The sequence below is a fragment of the Pseudonaja textilis genome, chromosome 3 (genome assembly GCF_049901715.1).
Source record: "Pseudonaja textilis isolate UNSWEBS1 chromosome 3, rPseTex1.2, whole genome shotgun sequence".
NCBI lineage: Eukaryota > Metazoa > Chordata > Lepidosauria > Squamata > Elapidae > Pseudonaja > Pseudonaja textilis.
Window position 1 is genome coordinate 80,308,548 of NC_141992.1, and position 27,229 is coordinate 80,335,776.

Below are 27,229 nucleotides of genomic sequence, written 5' to 3' on the forward strand. Positions count from 1 at the left end.
TTGGTAAATCATGAGGGAGAGGGGGACAGGGAGAAGGAGAAGGGGAGAGAGGTGGGAGGGAAGGAGGGAGGGAGGGATACACCTAAGGCCCATAACAGGGACAAGTCAATCATGACTGTAGCATTGCAACAATCAGTAAAGGAGCCATCATAATACCTAGCAGATAGTTGATTTCCATAATTCTAACTTTCCTGGACTGCTTCACCAAAATCCTCCCAAAGGAATTTGTTATGGAATTAGATTTGTCTTCTAACTTTCTTTGATAAAGTGCAGACTTTAATAGATATTAAAGCAGATATTGGAGACTCCAAATACATACAAATACATATTTCCTGGGGCTACTTAGATGGTTATCAGATAAAAAGGCCATTAATCCTCCCTTTCTATTCCAAAAGAATCCACCTGCAAACTGACTCAATATCCCCACATCCATTTTTATAATGTAATATGCATTCTACTTTTAGTTCTGAGCAAATGCTGTATCTTTAATTTTCCTTTAGTAGCCTTCATGTTTTCTCATTTCATTTGCCCTAACCATAAACTTTAAAGGAATTAAAGTTTTGATAAGTTAAAAAGTATTTTCCTTTTAGAAAGCCAGATATTTCTTCTTCTTAAAGCTACTTCATGTTAGAATGGGTCTTGATTTGATTACCAATTGACTGAAAAAAGACAAATAGTTATAATTCCATATAGTAGAAGGGAATCATTTCATAAATTTGGCTTGTTGCTAATCACTATTGCAATAACAACTTTATCTAGATTAAAGGCCAAGCTACACAGTGCCCTGAATGTTGAGTATACTACTACCCTTCTATATTTACTTTAATTAGTTGCCAAAAGAGGATTATTGTTATTAGAGGCCACATCAAAGGACCTCATTAGAGCCTAAAAACTTCATAAAAATGCTTTTATATCACTAAAAGAAATAAACAATAAAACAACTGGCTGGGAAATCTGCTTCTAGGTTTGATTTATTTTCACGTTCACAGATCGGTGGCTACTCGTTAATCTACTGGATTGATAAAAAAAGATTAAGGAAAGCACAGCATTCTCAGAATATCCCTATTTTCTAAGAAACATTAAAAGTCTGGTGCACTGTAAAGTGTATATTAAAAAATACCATTTCTAAAGCCCAAATAAGACAAAAATTGCTAGGATGAATGCAATTTGCCTTATAGATGAGAGCATCTATCTTACTATACCACATAAATTACTAATGTTTCATAGGATACGTAAGCTTATTGATATCAAAAGAATATATGTTTTTTCAAGCAGGTTAGATTTATATCACTTGGCTCATTTATAACTCTCATGTATAAGCATTACTATGAGACTTAACTTAAATATAAAACAAATGCTACAACCATTTTCTGTGATCAGACAAAGAACCTTTGATTGTATAAATGTTGGGAGTGTCTGAATGTTCTTTCGTTCAACTGAGCCTATTAATTTTCCAGATGGATGGATATAAAAAAAGATAGAATTTTCTTCTGTGCACATGTTGACAGAAAATCCCTATTCTTTATTCTCCCATCCACCTTTTCTCAAAATTTATCTTCAGTAATTACAAGTTACTTTCCTGATATACTCTGTATAGGTGACAAAGTTATGAATAATTTTGGCTGACTTATAGATAAAGCAGATTTCAACTATTGAAAAAGGTGTCTTCATTTGAATTAGGTATAAAGTGCATAGTTAAGTCAGCAGCACATAAGTTTTGGGAGATTCAAAGGCCAGTGTTGACCTTTGAAGAACATGCCAGAATATGTACACTAAAAACAAGGACAATCGTGTGAATGGAACTAAGACAAAAATTAAACTTTAAATTAGACTAAAATTAATTACTGTTAATATGATTAGCCTGCCTCCCATGAGTTTAACAAATTTATCCTTCTGTCACATTAAAAATGAGATATTTAGAAGCATTCCATTCTTCATCTTTTTATATTTATATTTGTATGCCCTTTAATAAATCTTCAATAACAATCACTCACTTAAACAGCTTATTGAATTTCAGGCAAGACTTTGGGGTAGGCTAAGCAGCTTAATCTATTTTTTCATATCCTATACCAAACTATGTCTGAATGTAAATATATCAGCTTTCCAAGAATTTCAGAACAGCAACTCACTGGTTTCACTCCCAAATGGATTTTTCTTCTTTAATGATTGAAAAAATGTAGAAGGACAGGCAGACCTTGGGAGTGATCCAAGAGAATCATTTGCCTAGAATCATTTTGTTTCCATGATGGTCTAAGTCCAACCCACCAGTGGGGGAATGCAAATTTTTTTACTACCGGTTCTGTGGGTGTGGCTTATTTGGTGGGTGTGGCTTGGTGGTCATGTGACTGGATGGGTGTGGCTTGGTGGTCATGTGACTGGGTGGGCATGCTTGGTGGTCATGTGACTGGGTGGGCGTGGCCAACTCAATGTTACTCACATTAAGGGGTGCCTCACCTGGCCCCTCCCCTCCCAGCCATTCCTTGTCACCCAGCCTCAACTTATCTATAGTTCTGTAAAAATGTTATTCACCCTTTTTGACTTTATTATCTGCATACTATAGATGTACTTTCATGGACCACTGAAAGGAGGAAATGGCTCACATGCTTTACTCAAGAGGGTGATATAGGCAACAGGCTTTTAAGGGGCTGCCACAAAGAAAGTGGCGGGGGGGGAATGTATTTTCCAAAGCACCAGGAGGCAAACAAGAAGTAATGGATGGAAACTCAACAGAGAAAAGCAACCTAAAACTAAGAAGAAACTTCCTGACTGTGAGAACAATTAACCAGTGGGACTGCCTGTCTCCAGAAGTTCTGGGTGCTCAATCACTGGAAGTTTTTGAGAAAAGACTGGACAGCCATTTCTCTGAAATGGTATAGGGTTCACCTCAAGGTCCCTTCTAAGTATTATTCTGACACCTTTCCCAGGATTTCTACTCAGACTTTGGCATCCTCAGTTTTCTTGCCTGAACCGGGGATTGGACTAGAAGACCTCCAAGGTCCCTTTCAACTCTTGTTAAACACATGTGTATTTTATGCTCTGGACTATTGACATTGAATGCATGTAAACCCTGAAAAATATGTGGTAGCCCTGGGCAAAAGAAAGGCAGAAATATCACTCTAGGTGTGGGGACAGTGTAAAATATTAACACATGATAAATAATGGAACAATTAAAAATAATAGCACAGAGTTTTATCTCTCTCTCTTCCTATTTGTTTTCTTTCTTTCTCTCCCCTCCCCCCCCATACACACACACACACACACAGCACTTAACAGACAAGCATTTTGGAAGCAGCTCCTTTAAATTTCTCCAAGGCTGGAGTGGATTCCCCCACCCCCTCTGTCAGACCGCACTCCTTCTCACTCCAGACACTTTAATTCACATGGGGAAAGCGATACTTGCAGACTCCATGGGGAATCCTTGGAGAAGTTTTCAAAGGACCTGCTGCTTCCAAAATGCATTTCTTTTATGTTGCAAAAGTGCTCCAAGGCTCAATTCACCTCCACCCCCTCTGTCAGACCGCACTCTTTCTCACTCCAGACACTCACACAGGGAAAGCGATACTTGCAGCATCCATGCCTTTCTTCCTTTCCCCTAGGGAGAAAGAGGATGTGGGGAACGGAAAGCTAGGAGAGTGATCGCAAGTGAGCGACCGGGCGACTGGGTTGGGGGTGTGGCCAGGCAGGGGTTGCCACTGGTTTGGCGACCCATGCCAAATAACCACTACCAGTTCACCCGAATAGGTGTGAACCGGTTGAATACCACCTCTGCAACCCACCTTGAATTTAGCTGATTCTTCTCTAGCGCCAATTTAGTGCTGACTGTTGGTTGACTATGTATAGGTATGAGAAGTAAATCTGCTTAACTGGAACTTAACATGTAGTCCTATTTCTTCGTGCCTGATATAAGCACAAGTCTAAAAGTAGAAGAAAATGTATCCTTCAGAAAATTATTGACTAATTATTGCATCAGGTGATGAAATGGTTGATTGGACAACAAAGAGAGCCAGGTTTAAGCCCATGCTTTGGCTTTCGGACAGTCTTTTTTTTAAATCTCAATCAACAGGGAATTGTTATGGGGTGGAAAAAAAATCAGAGAAAGGTAGCACAATATATGCTGTGTTAAACTCCTGAATGAATAAAATTGAAAAACAAATTGATACATTATGGAGAAAACTTGCAAAGCTTGCTTTGGTCAGTGTGACATCTGATTTCTTTTTAAATAGGGACGAGCATCTTTCTCTTTCATAACCTTCATTGTATAAATAGGGCAGAATAGCTACAAAAAAAGATATTTAATCAATGAAAAAAGACACTGTTCTAAGGGAAAAGCTAAACCCTGTGAGAAGGAAGAAGGAAGGAAGGAAGGAAGGAAGGAAGGAAGGAAGGAAGGAAGGAAGGAAGGAAGGAAGGAAGGAAGGAAGGAAAATGCTCTTGAAGGTCATGTTAAAACTAGGTAAAAATGAAGAGCCTAGTTCTTCTTTGTTGGGTATAAGGATACACCAACCAGGTTTGGGTTGAATAAATATGTAAACCTAGGATTAAGTGTCTTGTAGCTTTAAGCACAAGAAACTGCAATGTCATTGTGGGTGCGGTTGCAGGCAGTAATAAAGGTAGGAAGGGAAACGTAATAGACCCTGGCTTCTGGATGCACCTGGTTCTGTTCCTGGTCTGCTGCCTGCTGTGCTGGAACGTCTATCTGCTTACTTTTGGAGGCTACTGTGCCAGATACCATTTCAACTGAACACAAAGACTGTTTGTTTGGTGAGCTGAGGATTCAGCATTGTCTTGGAGAGAAAGGTATCAGAAGGAGAAGATTTACAAGCAGATAAGGACATTGTATTTACTGTTAATGGACTTGATAACTGGATGGATATACTGGATAATGATATATGGACTGAATGACTCTTCTTAATCTCTGTGTGTATTAAATAACTATTTAAAACCACAAACAGTGTTTTTGTCTCCAGTGTGTGTATACTCTTGGGCCCAGCCTCTCTCTCATTTGCCTGCCTGGCTTGACTGCTGCTGCACACTCTGCTAGGGGGTTTATCCCCAAACACTAACATTGGTTATGGGCCCAGCAGTGTGCACAGTCTAGCTAACCAGGTTATACCAGTGAGAGTTTGGTCAAGAGTTACACATTGCTGTAAAGACAAACTGTTTGTTAAATAGTTATTTTTCTGCAGAACAATGGCACAAGTAAATTTGCCAAGTCTGTCCATGATATCCAGGTTAGATGGAACAAACTATGTTTCATGGTCAATGAAGTGTAGTTTACTGCTACGAAGAGAAGGTTTGTGGGACATAATAACAAACCCACCAGATGTATCCAACTTGGATCCTACTGTTGATGAGGATGCCAAAAAGATACAGGACTATAAGCAAAAGAATGAACAAGCTTTGTGCATCATAGGACTAACTCTCTCAGACCAGCAACTGATACATATTCGTGGAGAGGAATGTGCTGCCAAGTGCTGGGATAATCTCAAGAAGGTTTATGTTCGGGACAGTGTAGGAGCTCATATCAATCTTACACGGAAGCTGTTTAGAACACATCTTGAGATAAATGGAGACATGTTAACTCATTTAAACTGTATGAAAAGCATTTTTCAAGAATTGCAAGAAAAAGTGCTTATATTTAATGAGTTGCAACAAGTATACATCATATTGTCTTCTTTGGATCGAAGCTATGATGATTTTGTGACTGCATTAGAGGTATTGCCAAAAGACAGTTTATCAGTAACTGAGATAACTGGCAGGCTATTAGAAGAAGCCAGAAGAAGGAGTGAACGTGACCAGCTGAGAGCAGATAAGCCTAATGAAGAGAAATTATCTTCAAAGCCTGAAAGAAACCAGCTGTGTAAAGTAAATCACCCGGAAGAAGAGAATTTATCTTCAACGGCATACACAATTAAAAAGTGTTTTAATTGTGGAGGCAGAGGACATTTGGCAAGATTCTGCAGAAAAGTAAAAAGGCAGAATTTAAAGAAGCCAAAGAAATCCTTTGAACTGGCCATGCTTGGCAATTGTGATATGAAGAGTGATTTATGGGTGGTGGACAGTGGTGCATCCCACTGCATCACGAGAGATAAGACAAAGTTTATAAAAATGTCTACAAGTTCTCAATGTATATCACTTGCCAATGGTTGGCACCTCAAGGCCAAGGGTGAAGGTATTGCTTATTGTCCATGTTTAAACCAGAATATAAAAATGTTATATGTACCACAGTTAAAGATGAACTTACTTTCTGTAAAAGTATTAGATAAACTAGGATATGTAGTTACATTTAAGAATAATAAGTGCATACTGGAGAGAGATAACAAAAAGGTAACTGCAGCTTTAAATGGAGCATTATATGTCTTACATGATAGTAAGAAAGGGGAGGCACAGACTGTATTTAATAATATCAAGCCTCATGATGAATGTATCCATTTATTGCATAGACGTTTGGGGCATGTGAATTTTAAAATGCTAAAACGTACAGTAGAGTTATCTGAAGGAATAAGGTTAAAACCTTGTGATAAGTATTTGCGTTGTAATGTCTGTTGTGAAGATAAGAGTAAAATATTGCCTGCAAATAGGCTAAACGGTTTTAAAACTAAAGAACCTTTAGAAGTAGTATTTGCAGACATTATAGGTCCAAAGAAACCCAGTATGGGGGGTGCTCGATATATACTGAGCATTATGGATCATTACTCTAGATATGGGTTTTGCTATTTAATGAAAAGCAAAACTGAAACATATCAACATTTCTTCAACTGGTTAAAGTTTGCAGAAAGAAAAACTAAACGGCAACTGATAACCTTGGTGTCAGATAATGGCATGGAATTTGTTAATAGCAAATTCCAGAATAGGTTAAAGGCAGCTGGAATAGCTCATAAGACATCTGCACCATACAGACCACAGCACAATGCATTTGTTGAAAGGCGAGGCCAAACTCTGCAGGCAATGACCCGTACTATGTTAACTGATTCTGGGTTACCTGATTCTTTGTGGGGGGAGGCCACAATGTGTGCTAATCATTTATTAAATAATGTGGTTAACTCAACCACTGGTGAAATACCATTCACCATGTGGCATGGCAGGAAGCCTGATTTGAGTTACCTGCACACATTTGGTGCACCAGCATGGGTGCATATCCCTACACAACTCAGGCGTAAAGGGCAACATAGAGCTAAACAATTATTCTTCGTTGGTTACCAAGCTAACCATAGGGCATATAGATTTTGGGAGAAAGGCACATCTAAGGTGTTATGTAGTGCCAATGCCCAATTTCTAGAGCACGTAGGATGGGATAAGTTAGAACAGGATAACAATAACGAGGTGGTTATTGAATCATACAGAAATCCCATTAAGTATCCCTGTAACTTTAAAAATAATGTAAAGGAAGAAGTACAGGAAGAAGTACAGCCCCTAGAGGAAGAAATAGCTGAAGATGAGGAACAGGTAGTAACTCAACCAAGCCCAGTAATACCCAGAAGGACTACACGTATTTCTAGACCGCCTGATAGATACCAGGCTAACACAGTGTGCCAGGAAAATAGAATCCCAAATACTGTGGATGAGATTAAAAGATATCCTTCTAAAGAGAAAGAAAATTGGTATGCAGCAATTAATAAAGAATTGAAGTCTCTGAAGGATATGCAAGTGTATGGAAACGTGAGATTACCTAGTAATGAAAAACCCATTGGCTGCAAATGGATTTTTAAAATAAAGACAGATAAGGATGGAAACACAATCCATAAGGCAAGGTTAGTAGCCCAAGGTTTTAGACAAAGTGCAAAAGACTATGATGAAGTATTTGCACCTAGTCTGAAAGCAGCAACTTTAAGGGCAGCATTAGTGCGGGCAGCAAGCAAGCAATATATAGTTAACCATTTAGATGTGGAAACTGCTTACTTGCATGCTCCACTAAGACATACTGTTTATATGAAAAGGCCTAATGGATTTAAAGGAGACAATAATAATGATAATGATTGTTGGTTGTTAAAGAAGAGTCTCTATGGTCTTAAACAATCAGGCTATGAATGGAACCAGTATATTGTGAAGGAACTGACCAATATAGGGTTTAAAGCTGGTTTAGCCGACCCATGTCTGTTTAAGAGAGAAAAGAATGGGAAGATATAATTATTATTGTTATTTACTGATGATATTGCTCTGATAACTAAGACTAATGATGAAGCAAATGAAATAATTGCATCATTAGCCAAGAAAGTAAAAATCAAGCAATTAGGGGAGATAAAGAGATATCTAGGTTTGAATATAATGAAAACACAGAAAGGGTTTAAGATATCTCAGGAAGATAAGATATCTAAATTGCTAATAGATTATAAGATGGAACTTTGTAAGCCTGCAAAGACTCCAATGAGTCAGGATATTTGCAAAATGGATACACAAAGTCCCAAGTTTGATAAGGCAATATATCAATCTTTGATTGGTAGCTTATCATATATTAGCAATTGGTCAAGGCCAGATATTGCTTTCAGTATTAATCAGCTGGCACGGCACAATAATGACCCGCTTCAATGTCACTGGATAGCATTGAAAAGAATCTTAAGATATCTTAAAGGAACATTACACCATGCACTGTATTTAGAACCAGAAGGTGATCTCATATTGAGTGCTTATGCAGATGCTAGTTTTGCAATAGAAAGAGATACTAGAAAGTCGACTTCAGGAACAGCCATAATGCTGGGTAAGACGTTAATAGGTTGGAAGTCAATTAGACAACAGCATATAAGTTTGTCTACAATGGAGGCAGAATTCTCCTGTTTATCACTATTATGTACTGAGTTGATTATGTATAAACAAATGCTGAAAGATATGGGTATAACTGTAAATTACCCTATAGTTGTACATGAAGATAATCAGGCAGCAATTCAAATGGCCACTAATATTGCAGTTAAAACGAGAAGTAAACATACAGATTTGAGGTATCTTAATGTAAGACAGTCTGTACAGAGTAAATTGATACAGCTGGAGTACTGCATGTCAGAGGACAATGTAGCTGATCATTTTACTAAAGCCCAAGGTGCCATTAAGCATCTAGAGAGTTGTGAAAAATATGGGTTTAGAATGTAAAGGCATTACATATTTATGTCACCCAAAAGGGGAGAATGTTGGGTATAAGGATACACCAACCAGGTTTGGGTTGAATAAATATGTAAACCTAGGATTAAGTGTCTTGTAGCTTTAAGCACAAGAAACTGCAATGTCATTGTGGGTGCGGTTGCAGGCAGTAATAAAGGTAGGAAGGGAAACGTAATAGACCCTGGCTTCTGGATGCACCTGGTTCTGTTCCTGGTCTGCTGCCTGCTGTGCTGGAACGTCTATCTGCTTACTTTTGGAGGCTACTGTGCCAGATACCATTTCAACTGAACACAAAGACTGTTTGTTTGGTGAGCTGAGGATTCAGCGTTGTCTTGGAGAGAAAGGTATCAGAAGGAGAAGATTTACAAGCAGATAAGGACATTGTATTTACTGTTAATGGACTTGATAACTGGATGGATATACTGGATAATGATATATGGACTGAATGACTCTTCTTAATCTCTGTGTGTATTAAATAACTATTTAAAACCACAAACAGTGTTTTTGTCTCCAGTGTGTGTATACTCTTGGGCCCAGCCTCTCTCTCATTTGCCTGCCTGGCTTGACTGCTGCTGCACACTCTGCTAGGGGGTTTATCCCCAAACACTAACATTCTTCACTTAAAAAGTTCTGATATTTCCTTAGCTTTCTTCAGAATACAAAAGAATCCTTAATGCAAGGTTTTCATTAATAAGTAATTATCCCTGACATATAGAGAAAGATGCATGAATAACATGTTTACTAACATAACTTTGTACTCATCTGCATTTTAATAAGCAAATATTGAAGTTCTGTTAATTTTATTATGTCACCAAGAATAGCATTGAAATAATCCCCTAAAGCACAGAGATAAGTCAGGAGCAAGCAGCCAACAGAAAGGTTTTGCCACTTACACAATTATGTTCATGTAGTATCAGACAATATTCTGTCCATGAGGTACCCACAGTATTTAAATTGACTTTAAAGAAAACTACTCAGCAAGAAAACTTGCTTTATGACATTGATTAAAGCTATGTTGGCCATAAAAATTATTCTAAAATCTATATTTATTTATTAGACATTTAAAGCACTTCCCATATGAAAAATAGTATCTTAAAATGATGTGATTAAAATAATTAAAATAATTCTTGACTACTAAAATATAGGACACTTAATAAGTTAACAGTTAAATATGGCACACATGAACATAAATTCTCAAAAGTCAGGCAGGGAAGAGCAATGGAAGCCATTCAATCTATCATAAAATAATATATAAGAGTTACCATGCAGTGATTAAAAATGAGTCTCAAACAATTCTTTTTTCTTTTTAAAGCCATTGAGCAGCAGTTCTTATGAGGTGTGAGATAAAACACTCCAGGACTTTAGAGTATGAGAAGTGCCAATTATACCCACTGCAAAATGGGTCTCTTGAAAAAAGCAGGAAGAATTTTTGAGAGCTCCTATAGACTGAAAGTCCAAAGGTAAGGATAAATAAGTAACCTTTCAATTGAAAGCACCTCATGGCAATCTTCAAGACGCAGGAGATGTGTCAGTGATTTAAATCAGACTTCCCTGACTTGGTAGTATTTAACAGGTTGCACATCTAAAAAATAGAGCCCATTGTGCTTCGGGCATTGACTGTCTGTAATTATAAGAATTAAGCAAGGGCAGTAAAAAAAAAAAAAAGAGCCAGTTTGATCTAGTGGTTAAGAGACAAGCCAGCTAGATGACTCCCTCTCTCAGCCCTCGATGTCTGCCTCAGTTGACAAGTCGGTTAGTCAATTCTTGTTGCAACCAGTGGGTGAACAACTTGGTTGAGCTGAATAACAACAACAGCAACAACAGCAACAACAAAGCAGGTCCTGCCCTTGCAGGAAAACACTACAGATTAAAGAAAGTGAGCAAGAGTGGACCCTACAAATAATCAGGACAGCTATGAAAAACATAGGTTTTAAACTTGAAAAAAATGCAATGATAGAACTATTCATAACCTTTCTGTTATTTACATTGTACTGTATGTTTACCATTTCACAGCTTTCTGCAGTAAGGGCTCCTCAAAGTTCACTGCAACGATTTCCAAAATAATACAGAACATTAGTTGGGCTCACAAGGGAAAAGAAATGAGAATTAACTGTGATGATGGAAATCATTTTAGAAAATGCCTCAATTTCATTTTACATAATCTCTGTTGTTTCTTCTTCTTCTTCTTCTTCTTCTTCTTCTTCTTCTTCTTCTTCTTCTTCTTCTTCTTCTTCTTCTTCTTCTTCTTCTTCTTCTTCTTCTTCTTCTTCTTCTTCTTCTTCTTCTTCTTCTTCTTCTTCTTCTTCTTCTTCTTCTTCTTCTTCTTCTTCTTCTTCTTCTTCCTAAAATGGATATCCTTCCTTTCTCTGTTACCCCTTTTGTTGATAAGAGTAGCTTCAGAGGGACAGGCAGCATTTGGGGAGTGATTTTTTTCTTTGCCTTTACTGATTTTTCTCATGGTGAAACTTTGATAAGCTTCTCAGAAGTACAGCATTTCCTCAAATCCAGATTAAAAATATACTGAAACTAAATCCAATAAACCTGCCTGGGAGCTTTTGTTTAATTTACATCCAGCTTTCAGGTCAGCTTTGTGCACCAAAAGTATGTGTTTTATCTGTGGACATTGGTTATTTCATTGGAGATGACCAGATGACTTTGTGATGGTATGTTATCAGCCAGAACACATCTCATGTAGAATCTAGTTTCTTAAAAATACAAAACATCCATTAGAAAAAAAATCACAAAGCTAGCACATTTGTTGTACGCTTTTCTGTTCTGCAATGGTAAATACGAGCACTGGTGCATTTAGCTAAAGATGTCCTTTAAAAGGGAACTCTCCCCCCCCCCCACATCCTTTCTCTTTTACATCATCCTGATGTACTGCTCATGAGGAATAAAGAAGATTTCACTTTTGTGTAACAACATCTCTGGCAATGCAATGATGTCTCTCATCTTTCACCTCCATGAAAATGATGCAGTTTGCTTGCAATTATAGACTCCTATTGATTTCCAATTTTCACCAGACACGTTCAGGTCCCTTGGGCTCTAGGCTTTTGTAGATTCTTATCAGTCTTGTAGCAAAGAAACAATGTGGTAATATAATTGGCACAGTGTAGCAATATGACTCTCCCATTCTACTTTCCATTTAGTTCTTTATTGCAGTGTCTTGGTGGTAGATTTTGTTTCGTAGTGTTAATGGCCCCATATATAGTTCTTGATGGCCAGATCAAATTTTGCAAGCAAGCATGCACAGAGGGTTTTTTAAGACTCAAGTACCTTTACTCTATGCTGATCTATGATTGGTACCAAGATTTGACTCTAATGTGAAACCAATGTCTAGCACTGACTGCCAGAAAACAAGAACAGAACATCCTTTCAGTGCTGTATGAACATAATTCTTGTATCTTCTCACTGGAGTGAAATCAACATTACAAATTCTCATAGAAGCTTAGATTACTTAGGTTAGAGCTGGGATTCCTAATCTTTCAATGCCATGGATCCCTTTAAGAATCTGGTGAAATCTTAAGATCCCTTCTCAGGAAAAAAAAAGTTTCTAAATACATAAAATAAACTCTGAATCCTTGGTGTTCTCTGAGCTTGGTTGTTTTCTTGCAGATGTTTCATTACCCAATGGTAACATCATCAATGCTAGTCAGGTGTAGCATTGATATTGTTATCTAGTTGGGTAATGAAAAGTCTGCAAGAAAACAGCCAGGTTCAAAGAGCACAAGGATCCAATAATTCAACCTTGAACTACAATTTCTTTTTCTATTGTCATAAAATAAAGTATGTAGGCATAGATTCTATTACAAAAGGAAATCAGTTATGTAGCAATATAAAATTTGATATACTTATAAAATAAATAATTTTAAAATATATGTTTATTACTCTTTACTAATCCATTAAATCTATATCAAGGGAATAGCTCTTTCTGAGATACAATAATTTTAGATAGTGACATTTATTGAAGTTAACAAATATTTTTGAGGCTAGAGGCCATGAATTACTATGTAGCCTATTTCAGTATTAAATGAAAAGTTAGAGATTAGTGAAAATAAAGTCATAATTTTTTCCCATCCAAGTTCACAGATCCTTTGAAATCTATCCATGGACTCCAGATTAAGAATTCTGGCTCTTGAATTGTAGTATTGTAGGACTCTTGTTCTAGGATTTACATTTCCATTTAAAAACACAAAGCAATGCAATTGGGGCCAAGCAATAGTAAAATAAGTGTACATCAAAACAATAGCCTTCTAAGGTTCAAAGTACATTAGTTGTTTCAAGTTTTTTTAAAAAAACTTATGCAAGGGAAGTTTGGTATATTCCAGGGATGTCAAACTTGCGTTGTCATGTCATCATTATGTGACGTAGTGTGATTTTTGCCCTCTTCACTAAAACAAGGGTGGGCATGATGCATCCAGCCCACAAGTTTGATACCCTTGGTATAATCATTCCCTTTTCAGCAATTTGAAGTTTAATCATACAATGATCTTATCTCAGCTTGCTTTTAAAGCCTTATATCTGTGGCAATCGATGGATTGTATCCTACCAAGATGATGAAATTCGCCTTTGAAACATTCTGGTTCCCCACAGAATCCTGGTGCAGGATTGCAGTCAATTTTTCACAGTTCTTTATGGATTCTAGAATCAGTCTTCCCCATAGGCATTGAACATCTATTCCCACAATCCCTGCTTGTAATGCCCAATGTGACAATGACAGCTCAAGGTTAGGGAGGTAAAAGTCCAACAAATCTAATAGCACCAGGTTGAGGAAAATGTCCTTGTATAGACTTTCATGGTTGGCCTTCTTTTGCCACTTCCTTTTAGTGCCTTCATTTCTATTTTTCAAATCACCAAGAGATATAGACAGTTGCCCAATGTGTATAGAAGAAAGGGATGGAGTTTTATCAATTAATATCTCAATATACAGGGAGATGGGTCCTGTTTGTAGACATTAATTGTGGTGATTTTTGTCAGCGACATCTAGAGTTCCAAGAATATATACATGCTGATTATCATAATTCTATGAATACCACAGGTCTGAAAAGGGGGAATCTATTTTGATTTCATTTAATTATGTCTTGAAGGAAAGGGATAGATAGAGGTTTGGAGAACCTTGAAGTCTGGGGTTTAAAGCTGACCTTCCATTCACGAGAAGACCTTTTTGAGAAAAGGGAAAGATACTAACCTAGGCTCCCGCAAATTGAACGGGAGGCGATCATTTTCTGATTTCCCCATTCCTGCCATTCCCTCAGGCTTCTGAAAGATTAAATAATATGCACAGAAGCTATACCTAGAAAAAAAGAGTTGGAGCCGTGGTGGTACAGTGGTTAGAATGCAGTATTAGAGGCTAATTCTCCCCACAATTTGGAGTTCAATCCTGATGGGCTCAGGATTGACTCAACTTTCCATCCTTCTGAGGTCAACAAAATGAGGACCCAGACTGTTGGGAGCAATATGCTGAAATTGTAAACCACTCAGTGAGTGTTGTAAAGCACTATGGAGCATGATATAAGTCTAAGTGCTATTGCTATTCTATTTACCAGACCAAAAACTGTCAGTTCCACTGTACGATTCCATATCTTGTAGGAATTTTCAACCATGAGAAACAAATATGTCACAAATAGTCTGAAACACCTCTTATTCCATGCTTGACCATTACAACACCCAGGGGCAAAAATTATACCTGTAAAATTTCAAATTTGAATGTATAGAAAATCATTCCATTTTTTAAAAAATTGTAGCTAGAGAAAACCATCAGGTGCTTGTATTTTTTATTTATTTATTTTTGCTATTTAAAAGGGTAAACAGGTGTTTCCTAAGGGCCTTTTCCAAGCCATTAGTGTTTTTATATACCTCTAACATATCTTCCACTCACCCATCACTGGTCTGAGCTGAAGAGCTCCAATCTCTTCCACAAAAGCTTGGTATTCAGAGCAGCTGTTCCAGCAGAAAAAAAAACCCTTGTCTCCTCTCATTTTGGTCTCTAATACCTCTACCCAGACAACACAGGACATGAAACTCCGCTGAAGAGTAATTCATGATAAAGATCAAAGTAATTATGCAACATTCTGGAGAAATCAGAGCCAATATGTTCCTATTTACAGCTAGAGAGTGCACGGCATTTACTGTTGATTTAGAGACTTTGTAAGAAGACGAGGGATCCTAATTATATAATGCCTATTTTACATAACAGAAGCAAAGCTGGTGCTTGTTGCATCCTTGTTGAACAATACTATTTGGCATTGTGATCAAGTCTTTATAACAATAGGAACATGATTTGGCATCAACAAATATTCCACTTGTTTAAAGATAAATTACTTGGGGCTTGTGTGTGAAGTTTTCCACACTCCCACGATATCCATTAAGTTGTTTTAGCAACAGCCTTAAGAGTACTGATTTTTTTTAACTGAGGAAAGTTTCTCATCTCACTTTTACTGTGCCCCCCCCAATCCCCAAGTCTTATTAAGTATTTGCTATATCCTGCCTAGTCAAGGCAGTATATTCATATTCCAAAAATAATACATACTGTGAATGAAAAGCGAGCTGTTTTCCAAGTCTCTCTCTGTGCCTCCATCAGTACACAGAAAGTAAGAAATACAGAAAGAAATAAATGGGCACATGACTGTTGCAGATTGTTTTTCTGGGGTACAAAATGTGCGACAATAAGAGCCAGCATCAAACAACTGTGGGAATGAAAGATATGGCTTATTGGTCTATTAGATTCAATAAGTCCTATGGATGATAGCAGGCCCCAGAAGAAAGACATATGAACCAAAGTTTTCAGCTAGGATGGTTTCAAAATGTACCAGAACTATTTGTAATCCTGCTGAGCCATTGCTAACTGTGAAACATGTTTTTGCAAAGTATGCACTTGGATGGATAAGTTTAAAACAGGAAGAATGAAACTGTTGGAAATGAGAAACTGAAAGTAATAGTGTTTACGGAAAGTGAGTTAGTGAAGTTGTGAAGCGTGTATATGTGGTTAGAAGAAAAGTATGAAGGATAGAGTTGGAGATCAGCTTGGGGCCAGTGGTGGTATTCGACCGGTTCTGCCTGGTTCTGGAGAGCTGGTAGGAGCGATGAGCAGCAGAGACAGAACCGGTTCTCTTCACTGCTCTGCTGTTGGGCCCACCCGCCCGCCTGGGCTCTCATACTCACATTTTTCTGCTGAATTTAAGCACAGCTGCTTTGCGCGGCATAGAAGAGTGCCGTGCGGCAGCTGCTGAAGTGACGGGGATCGTGCAGGCTTGCAGGAGATAAGTTAGAACACCTCTGTGCCTGTGCAAACACCTCTGCGCCTGTGCAAAGTGCGCATTTGGCACATGCGTGCACGCAAAGCGCACCCACCAAGCCACGCCCACTGAACCGGTGGCAACAATATTTGAATCCCACCACTGCTTTTGGCCCTTTGATTTATGGCAGTCCTTGCAGGACCTGCTATATGCCATTGGACCCCCATTGCAATGGCTTATTAAGTATATATCTGCTATTATATCTTTTATATCTATTCATTTCTGATGTTCCAAATTATTAGAAACAATAAACCTCAGATCTTAAAGTAAGAATTTTTGCTTGTGTTGTTGTCTGTTTCCTGTTGGCATGTTTTTATGACACAACCAAGATACATAGTCCATCTCACAGGGGGAAAAAAACCCTGATGTATATAGGATTACACTCAACAGCCTGGTTTTTCCTTAACTTCACTAGGGATTAGTGCAGTTCCATTGCACCGATCACAAAAATAATGGAAAAAGACAGATACTGATCTCACCCAGACAGTTTGAATGGACGTCTAGCTAACCAGAAAGCTATCATGCAAGGAAATCAGAAAACAGACATCTCTTCACGATAGAAAAAAAAAGTTAGTATTTGTTGGAGCTTATATGCTACTTGATATGCCTGAAGCATCTGTCCTGTGGAAACAAAGGTCTAGATCATCATAATTCCCATGACACATAGCTATATTAACTATCTTAGGTCCAGATAATAATCCAGAGAAGAATAGGAATGGTGCCTGTGAACCTCATAGAGCTTTTCCTCATTTGAATAATAATTATTCTAGTATTTTACATTACTTCGCTAATTATATTTTTCAGGTTTTTTTTTTAGTGGACCATTTAAAATTTCCGGGAACGTTATTAACTATATCATATATTAAAGACCATAAGAACTTATATGTTAAAAAGATCCCTTTACCTGATAAAAAAAAATACCTGAGAAGTTTATAGAAAGTACGCTTATATATCTTGTGATCCAACAAATGCAGACATCTTCAACAAATGCAGACTTCTTCTTTTACTAATAGTAAAACTATTTTGGTTCAATTTCCATTCAAAAGTTCTGGGGCAAACTTTTAAGAATAGATGTCCAGATTCCAGTCAACGCAAGGAAATCATGGACTCCTAGATCTGGTTATTATTACTATGGCTGGTAACACAGATGTATAGGCTGGATTTGGCATTTTAATCCACATATCAAGTTCTTGGAGAGAAGCAGATGTGGTTATTTGATGGTGTTAAAAGTATCATTGCAGGATGTAAGCTGTTCCAAGTAAAGTTGCCTTTAACAATTGACTGATGGTGATTTTGTCAATCCCAATGGTATTGTGGGATTGCACTCAAAGCATCTATTACTTCTCTAATTATACTTTTTAGATTTTTTGTTTAGTGGACCATTTTGGTTACTTTTGGTTCTGTCTTTGCTTTCTTTGCCATAGTTGTTCTACTTCTATTTGCAGGTCTTCGTATTATGTGATTTTCTCCAATTCTTTCTCTTCTAGTCTGTTGTCTGCGGTCTCCAACATCCACTATGCAGACTTTTTTTGTCTTTCTTATCAATGTAATTGTTAAGTCTAGGATGTCATGTGGCAGATGCTTGCCTGTTTGAATTCTAAAGTTGAACAGCACTTTAGGTTTTTTTATTTTCCATTGCTGCATTTATTTTGTGGTCTCAACAGTTCTTGCTTGTAGGCAAATGATATTTCTTGCAGCTATTCCAATGCACCATTGTTGCTACTTTCTTATGCTGCTACTTCTAGCCAATCAACATAGATTGACTAGAAATAGCAGCATAAGAAAGTAGCAACAATGGTTGCCTGCAGGTGATCCGCTACTTCTTCAGATTTTTGTTTTGTTTTGTTTGTTGTTTGTTTTGCAGAGGCAGCATTTTCTATCCATTGCTGTCTTCTGAATTCTCGCTTTGCCCACGTTTATTCTTAGAGTTTGATCTTGTGCAGCCAGAATTTGCTCTTCTGTCACTTTCTTCAATTTCCGTGCTGTAGCAATTGCTAGGTCTTGTTGTTATATTCTTTGCCTGTTTGTTTTTAAATTACTAGCCATGTAATATTTTGCCTTGCCTTGCCATAGCATGGCACATTATTGTTATTTTCAGTCGTAAAATATTAATATGAATATCACATTTAAAATAAGATATCAGCTGATTAAAATATACAAAACCATAAAACAGTAGACTATAAAACAGTAGACTATTTTATATTATAAACTTAGCAACTCTAACTCTAAAGAACTACTGGGATACCAGTGAGGTATTTACAATTCTTTTTTTTTAAAAAAGAGTAAATAAACCAGACCATATAAAACCTACTGATATATAACTAATTAGTGTCAAGTGGAACAACGTAGAACATAAAAGCCAGGGAGGCCTATTTCAGAATCCATAACTTCCCAATCAGAGCAGTACTCCTATTCCTCTGAGTCAACAAAGTTTTAAGATTAGTTTTTAAAACTAAAACATCATCTCATCTTAAGAACAATACCAAAGTAGTAGTACTAGGTCTTACCAGGGGTGGGATTCTACCGGTTCTGTCCACCTCTGTAGAACCGGTCTGAAGAGCAGCAGACAGAGAGCATACATAGAACTGGTTCTAAGTCTGCTACTGTTTTGGCCCACCTGCTTGCCCAGGCTCTTACCTGACTTTTATTTCCTGCTTTTTCAACCGCAGCTGCTTTGCGCGACACAGCTGTGGTTGAAAAAGCAGGAAAAAAGGGCTTTTCCAACCGCTGCGCACTTGCACGCAGCACTGTTCAGCTGTCCGGGCAGCTCAGCAGGTCATAAATTGCACTCGCATGATTTGTGCACACAAAGCGTGCATACGCATGCAATGCAGAGCAACAGAACCAGTAGTTATACCAGTCAGATCCCATCCCTGGGTCTTACCCTTGATTTTGCTTGCCCGTGTAGTGGAAAGATTATCAAGGATTTTCTGTGATGGGGTTAGGGTTATCTATTAATGTTATCTGTTCAAAGTGAAAATGCCAGCCCTTTGACAGAGGCCAGGTGAAGAAATAGGTTCCACAAAACCTGTCAGAGCTCTACTGAATTTGATATAGATTCTTGTAACAGAGGGGGCAGTGTGGTGGCTCAGCGGTTAAGACACTGGGCTTGTTGGCTGGAAAGCCAGCAGCCCAGATTTGAGACCTGACCACCACACGATGGGATGAGCTCCCGTCCTCATCTCACCTCCTGCCAACCTAGCAGTTAGAAAACATGGAACTGCAAGTAGATAAATAGGTACCACTTTGGTGGGAAGCTAATAGCACTCCATGATGTCATGCTAGCCATAAGACTGCAGAAATGTCTTTGGACAGTGCTGCCTCAATGGCCTTGAAACAGAGATGAGCACTGCCCCCTACAGTTTGCAATGACTAACACAGGGGTCTTCAAACTTGACAGCTTTAAGACTTGTGGACTTCAACTCCCAGCATTCCTCCTCCAGTCATGTTAGCTCAGGAATTCTGGGAGTTGAAGTCCACATGTTTTAAACTTTCCAAGTTTGAAGACCCTTGGACTAACGGATCTGCAGGGACTCCTTTACTTTAACTTTTTCTTGTAACAGAATCTTGAAGTCCCGATCATGCATTCTCTTCCCTCCCTCACTTTAAATTTCTTCCTAGTGCCTTTTCCCTTCCCCAGTTTAAATCACGTTTTGCTAACTCCTCCAAGGTCATATCTGTGGTTCTCTACAGAAGAGATGGAACCACCAAGTCCTGAATCAGAACCATGAAGGTGGTAATTTCCCCGCACAGTCCTTAATGTAGAGTCCATTCCTTTTTCCCTTATGTTGGAAACCTCATCCTGGGGTATGGGTAAGAAGATCCCAGAAGGAATATTGCAAGCACATCCTGATTCAGAATCTATTTGTTAGCACATACTTAACATTACCATGAATTAAGGGACCTTGAGACCTCATTTTATCATATCTTAGCTCAGTTGCAAAACAATATCCTTCCAAGATTAAGATTTACCTGGTATTATTAACGATTAACTTTTAACTGGCCTCATCCAATAAAAGTATGAAGGTGGATCTCATGATCTTTGGGGCTGAAACAAGGTTTGCCTCAATCACATTGTTCATCATTACAGCCCCCCAAATATAGATGAAAGGGTTGGTGCCCTGTTCTAACTCAGTGTCTGTAGAAGAAGAATCAGCAGCATATTGAACTGATCGAGTTAGGTTGTCTCTTGGCAACGCCACACTTCAAAATGACATATCTCATTTGGTCAATCACTTTCTAAGGACATAATCCATCAGTTAATTTGTTAAAGCCTTGTGTTATTTTAGTCTCTGTTTATATGTGTTGGCATGTTAGAATTGTAATGAGAGAGAATTTTCATCCTGTATTTTTCCCGTGTGGCGTACATTGGGAAGGGCGCCCAAGCCAACATCACTTCTAAAGTCAATGCTGCCAGTGTGCATTAATCTAGATTAAGCATAAGTGACCTTAATATATGAAATATTGACTCTTATCTTGGCACACACTGATCTTTGACTAGGACAAGAGGAAAAAGGCATCCAAACAGCAGCATGATTTTCAAGTACTGCTGATTTTTAGCAATAAAAGGTACACATAAAATGCACCTGTTCACAGAAGCAAATGCCATTTTTGCCAGAGTGTAAAGAAATATAATAACATAGAAAAATTGACTCGAGCATCAATGTTTAATAGTGTGTATCCAAATGCAATGAAAAATTGGTACTTGCAAGTGTTATTCCAGATTCCATAAATGGTCATTTTTATTGTCTGTAAATACATATATACTGCAAAAAAGGAACATAAAATTTTGGGACTGTTTTCCCCACATCTTCTGAATTAAAACTGCAAGTGCAGTTTTGATTTGTTTCACCTTGTTTTTCCAGAAAGAGAGAGGGAGGGATGGACAGGTAAGCAGATAAGCATTTCCAGCAAAGACAGTAAAATATGCATCCATCATGTTATCATCAGTCAACTGATTTATATATTTTCATCATATGTCATGATGCAATTTATAATCAAGTCATTTGCAGAACAATTCAGTGTTGTGGCTTTAATATAACTATGTCTTGTTATGGTTGAGGATGTATGTATCTATGGATAGATCTGTTCTGTGATATTAGAAAGATTCATTAGATTAATTCAAGTATACCATGTCTTCAATAATTTTCAGTAATTTTCATCCTATTTGCATTTGTACATAAATACAAATGATTATACTATATCTTTACATTCAGAGTTTGTCACTATCTGTACAAGCAGAAATAATCAGTCCCTTATATGTGTGCCATTTGTACCCACAATACTGTTTGGGTGGAATCTGTCTGTACTTCCAATTTTTCATGGCAAATGGAGCCAATTGTTGGATCATAATTTTTGGGCTACTTTAGGATTTGCAGAAAGGAGTTTAGGGTTGATAATAGTACTAATTTCTCTCCTCTGTTCTCTCAATGCCTTCTGCTTGTAGAAACTATATGCCCTAACCTTTCCCCAATGCCAGACTTCATCTGTATTGTGTAGGTTATGTCACTAGATCACATATGGTCTCCTGAAGCCTTTCAGAATATTGGAATGCTGGGTTGCTCAGCCACATCAGCATGTAATTATCAATAATACAGACATATGTTACATCACCAGACACGTAAGTGAGAGCACACCACTGACTTCAGCTGACCTCAAAACAGTAGGCAGGATCAGATTTCATTAATACTGGGCCAGAAAGAGATCCCAGCACTGTAGATTATATTGATAAGTTGACAAAGCATCCTGAAAAAAAGAAAATATGAGCCGCTGCTATACTGCTGCCAAAACACCAGGGGTAGGATTCTACCAGTTCGTACCTATTCGGTAGAACTGGTTGTTAACATTCTAAGAAGTGCAGAGAACTGGTTGCTAGAAGAAATTACTGGCCTAATCCTGTAAGGAAGGCAGGAAGGAAACATTCTGGTGTTGCTTACAGAAACTGCCTCTCCGTTAACCCTTATTACATTCTTGGCAGGACTAGACTTTCTGTCTCTGGAACTTCTCTGGAGTTATTTTCCCCTCCTTTGCTGGTACTTTGCTTGTGTGGACTGACCATTCAAAGTTACAATGGCACTGAAAAAAGTGACTTATGACCATTTTTCACACTTACGACTGTTGCAGCATCCCAACAGTCATGAGAGGCCAGGTGAGGAGATGCGTGCCTTGATGTGAGTGATATTGAGTTGGCCACACCCAGCCAATAACATGACCACCAAGCCACGTCCACCCAGTTACATAACCACCAAGCCATGCCTGCCAACTAAGCTGTGCCCACAGAACCGGTTGTTAAAAAATTTGAATCCCACCCCTGCAATAAGTAATATGCAATATGCAATATGTAAGTCTCCATGAGGACAATGGAGGATTAGGTTGGCCTGAAGTTAAATTGCCAAAGTGTCAAGCAGGGTGAAAGCAAAAATCATTAATATGAAAATCCTTAAATGTTGCCATTTATTTTAGGCCAGGAGCTCTCAGAGTTATACCTTCACATGAGTCATTCTGCATATCTATGCTTGGAATTCTGAATCTAGAACTTGCTGTGTCCATTTGATATCTGCAACTAAGATGCTGGATGAGAAACCAAAGACCATGAGTTCTAGGTCTCTCTTAAGCATGGAAGCATGGATTACTTTGGGCCATTTACACTTTCTCATCCCATCCCATCACAGGATTGTTGTTATAGGAAAAATGCAAAGAAGGAATATATGTATACAATTTTGTTTAATATAAATCTTGTAATAGTAAGTCTTATCACTTACATCATAAATACTTCTGAATTTATCTAATATGCTCCTTTGGCTTCCTATTTGTTATGGTATGTGGGAAAGCCTTTGGTAAACAGGAAGAAGAACTGTAGCCTAGAAAACCATCATGCAAAAGGTATCTCAGCCCATAGAAGGAAAAGGGAAATGGGGAACATTTCTCAGAGAACATTTCCTAGTTTTCCAGAGAGTAAAAGAAGAGCAGGGAAGAAATATTTTTACTCTTGCAAGATTCTTTTAATTAAAACTTACCGTAAGATAGGATTCAAAATTGTACTTCTTGTCTGGACTATTTTGAAGGGCTAATGTATGGGAGCAAATAATAAAACACTACCAAAGATCGGTGTAGTTCAATGCTTATTGGATAGAGTAATACTCATTATCCAGTGGGTTATGGGTGAACATATTATTCCAAATGTATTAAACAACAAAAAGAGGTAGTTGCACTTAGAAGTCTCAATTCTTTTTTGCTTGTTTTTCTGCCATCCAAGATGCCAGAAATCTAATTTCTTTTTAGGGAAATTCCCCTCAGGCTACAGGATGAAAGTTTTATAAAAGTTTAAGAAAATGAAAATAAATCTATATATTTGCAGCTTATTGGGTATATTTATTACAATTGAAAAATAAGAGAGAAGATGCAGCCACCGAATCCAGCCATCTACTATAAAACATTTTCTCTTGCAGTAACAGTGCCGGTACAAATATAAATTAAATGAAGTTGTAAGATTGTTGTGGAGAAAATTAGAACTCTTTTAGTGCCCCGAAGCAAAAAAAAAGAGATAATTTCTACTCCTTTCCATTAGCACAAGAGTACAACAGCTCCTGAATAGTCTTAAAATTAAATATGTGAACTTTACAAGTAACAGAATTCCAGTCTTGGGTATTTCATAATATTTAGGTATAGCTACATAATCTCTATTTTCTTGCTTGGATGAAAGAAAGAAAGAAAATAAGAAATTCAGGAACAGTTCTCAGAAAAGGAGCAGAACGAAGAGAAGAAAATATATTGGACTGAAACCAAGTTTTATTGTTTCAAGCTCTGTTGCTCTTTAAACTTGTTGAAAAAATGGGTCTTTACAAAAGCAATATTGAGAACAGGGAGAAATACTGTGGGAAGAGAGACATTTAACACTTTTCCTAGATCACTTAGCATTACATGCAGTGACTATGGCAATAATGTTAAGGTAAAAATATGAGAGGAGGGGGGAGAGAGGGAGAGAGAGAGAGAGAGAATTATGGATGGTATTTATATTCCTTTCATTGCAAATCTATCTTTGGCACAAGGATTAGGGCTAATATATTGCCAAAAATGGAACAGTAATACACTGTTGAGCGGTAAGTTTACAGTACAGTATGCTAGCCTATACACAGCATTTATTTGGCAAAGCTTCCTGCAGTCTTTTGCCTTTCATGGAAAGTAGCTTCTATCAGTTCTGACATCTTCCAGATGTTAGTAGCTTTGATTTTATCCCCCTCCTGTTCTCCCCCTCCTCTTGTTTTTCCCATGCTGCAAATGCGTTGGCATGGAAACAACTCTTTTCTGGCAACATGACATACAATTCAAGCAAAATGCATTTAGCACAGATGAATAGTTCGCGAATATGCCTCTAACAAAAGTCATTTTAAAAGCCCTGCTTTGCATTTGTTGGTGTTTATGACAACCTTCCAAACAAAAGTCTAAAATCCAAATATTTCCGAGGGCAGATGTTTTGATCCTTTAAAAGTTGTATACTTTGGATAATCTCTGGTTCTATTTATTTAATCAATAATAATAGGATACAAAGCAATGCCATGCAAAGCCTGAATATGAGATGCTCAGAGCAACCCATGTGAAAAGCTTTCTCCAAAGGCGAATGTTGATTTGATTAATTCCTTTCCATAAGAATCTTACTCACAGTCAAATAAAATAATGGTCTTGGAGAGCTTTGGACAATAGGAAGAAGGAATCCAGGAAGTTTATTTTACATGCATTTGAGGAAATTACAGATTTCACCTGCATTTGTGGAAATTATATTCTGGTTAATAAGAGACAGAAAAGTGAAGGAACATCTCACCACCATCATCAGCATATAGTAAGTAGCTTTTCTAATCTATGGTTTTGATTCCAGACCTTTTCTCAGCATTGCCAGTAGGCCTGTACTAGAAGAGTTGATGAACACACACTAGAACTGGTTGATCTTTAAGATACTCAGAATGACAGGTAGAATTATGGATATATTTGGAATGAGATATTACATGATTTAGAACATGGATTACATTATCATTACTCTCAAACAATTATCACCTTATTGATATCCTACCTGGATTTTACAAGGTCCTGAAAAATCTGTGAGGACCGTTGCCATCAGAAACACAATGTACTTCACGTATGTGAGGGTCTCCTGGTAGATAAAACATAACCTGGAGCAGATGCAGGGGTGGGATTCTACCGGTTCTGACCGGTTCTATAGAACCCCTTGTTAACTTTCTAAGAAGTTTGGAGAACCTTAGAAGCAATCTCCTTTTGTTTTTTTTCCCACCCTTATTACATTCTTGGCAGAAAGTCTAGACTTCCTGTCTCCGGAGCTTCTAGAACTTGACTTTCTTAAAGGGGAAGGGTTGTTTTAAGATTTTTACACTGCTGTTGGGAGGAAATACTTCCCTGGACAATCAGTACTTTGAAGAAATAATTGAATAACGAAGCAAAGCTGTCAGAAAGAAGCTTTTAATGACAGGGAACCAAGATGAATGACATTCAGCAAGGCTAGCTAGAAAGATTGACATTCAAAAGTGAGTTTACATACCCTTTCTGAGTTTTGGTCTAAAATTGGTTTTTGGTAAAGGTTTAATCCTGTGTTTATTGATGGGATAATTTTCCTATTCAGCTTCAACAAGCAAGAGCTACTGTTGTGATTTAATTATTTGTATTGTGTTTGAATTTTTTCCTGCCTCATGGTTTCTTTTTCTATCTGGGGAGGAAGTCTTCCTTCACTGCTTTAGTGGTATCTGGCACTGTCCTTTGGGGTATACTTCCAAGAGGCAGGATGCAAGCTTGGCACTGATTTTTTTACTGCCTTTCTGGGGGGTCATATGACCTTTCCTTAAATCTAGATGATTTCCTTAGGATATCTTGAGAGATGAGTGAGACCAGCTGATATCTTTAAGTAGTGCAAATGGATCTAAGAATTGCTTTCCTGAGTGTGCTTTTTCTGGAAATCTTAAATGACCTCTCTGCTAAAGGGTTTCATTTTATAAGAAGAGTTGGCTGCTGATAGTTATCACTGCATTTTAACTATTTTAATTACTCAAGGTGCTCTGGCACCCTGCCTGATTTGTAACTCTGTCTTGCAGGTATTTTAATCTAACGATTGGTATTTAGGGCAGCTAAATCTAATGATTGGTATTTAGGAGAAGCACCCCTTGACATAAGTGATGCCAAGTTGGCCACGCCCACCCAGTCACATGATCACCAAGCCACACCCACCAACTAAGCCACGCCCACAGAACCAGTTGTTTGAAAAATTGAATCCCACCCCTGAGCAGATGCATGTTGGGAAGCACATCCAGCAACAGACTCTAGACAAGAATGACACAGCTGCAGACAATGATGTGGGATGAATGATCATAATCTACAAGGAAAGCAACTACGGGTATTGCAGGGCCAATGAAACAGTCTTACTGTTCAAGAATTCTAAAAACATAGAATTGATTTCCACGAATGGCAAATCCACAACGCACTTAAGAAGAATTGAGGAGCTTCATCTCATATCTTCCTTCAGAGGTAAATGAAACCATGCCAACATTACTTAGATATTCTTCCAGGTATATTCCAGCTTCTTCTCCTTTTAAGAATAAACTAAGTGGCTGATTCCCTTTGCACAGTCACTTTCCTTCAATAGAGTAAGTAGCCAAGGGGACTCTGGAGGAGCTAGTCATTGCATGAGTGACACATGTTCTAATTAGCTCTTTCCCCGCTAATTCTTTGTGATTTACTACGCTCCAAGGCCCATGTCTTTAGATGTTGTGTGAGGGAGGGAGGGACCAAATCTTCTTGCATTTTTACCATCGTCTCTGAATTTCTTTCATAGAGACTATTTGATT

At 37.9% G+C, this 27,229-nt stretch overlaps 1 protein-coding gene across 4 annotated transcripts in view; it reads right to left on the reverse strand.

Moving 5' to 3' along the window:
* The window catches only part of PTBP2 (polypyrimidine tract binding protein 2), a 169,513-nt gene extending 143,942 nt beyond the window's left edge, over positions 1–25,571 (reverse strand). For all 4 annotated transcript variants that reach the window (XM_087930184.1, XM_087930183.1, XM_087930182.1 and 1 more), the window contains exon 1: positions 25,450–25,571. In XM_087930184.1, the coding sequence (XP_087786310.1) occupies positions 25,450–25,494 (45 nt within the window). In that variant the 5' untranslated portion in view covers positions 25,495–25,571. The remainder of the gene's footprint in view (positions 1–25,449) is intronic.
* Between the last annotated feature and the right edge of the window lie 1,658 nt (positions 25,572–27,229).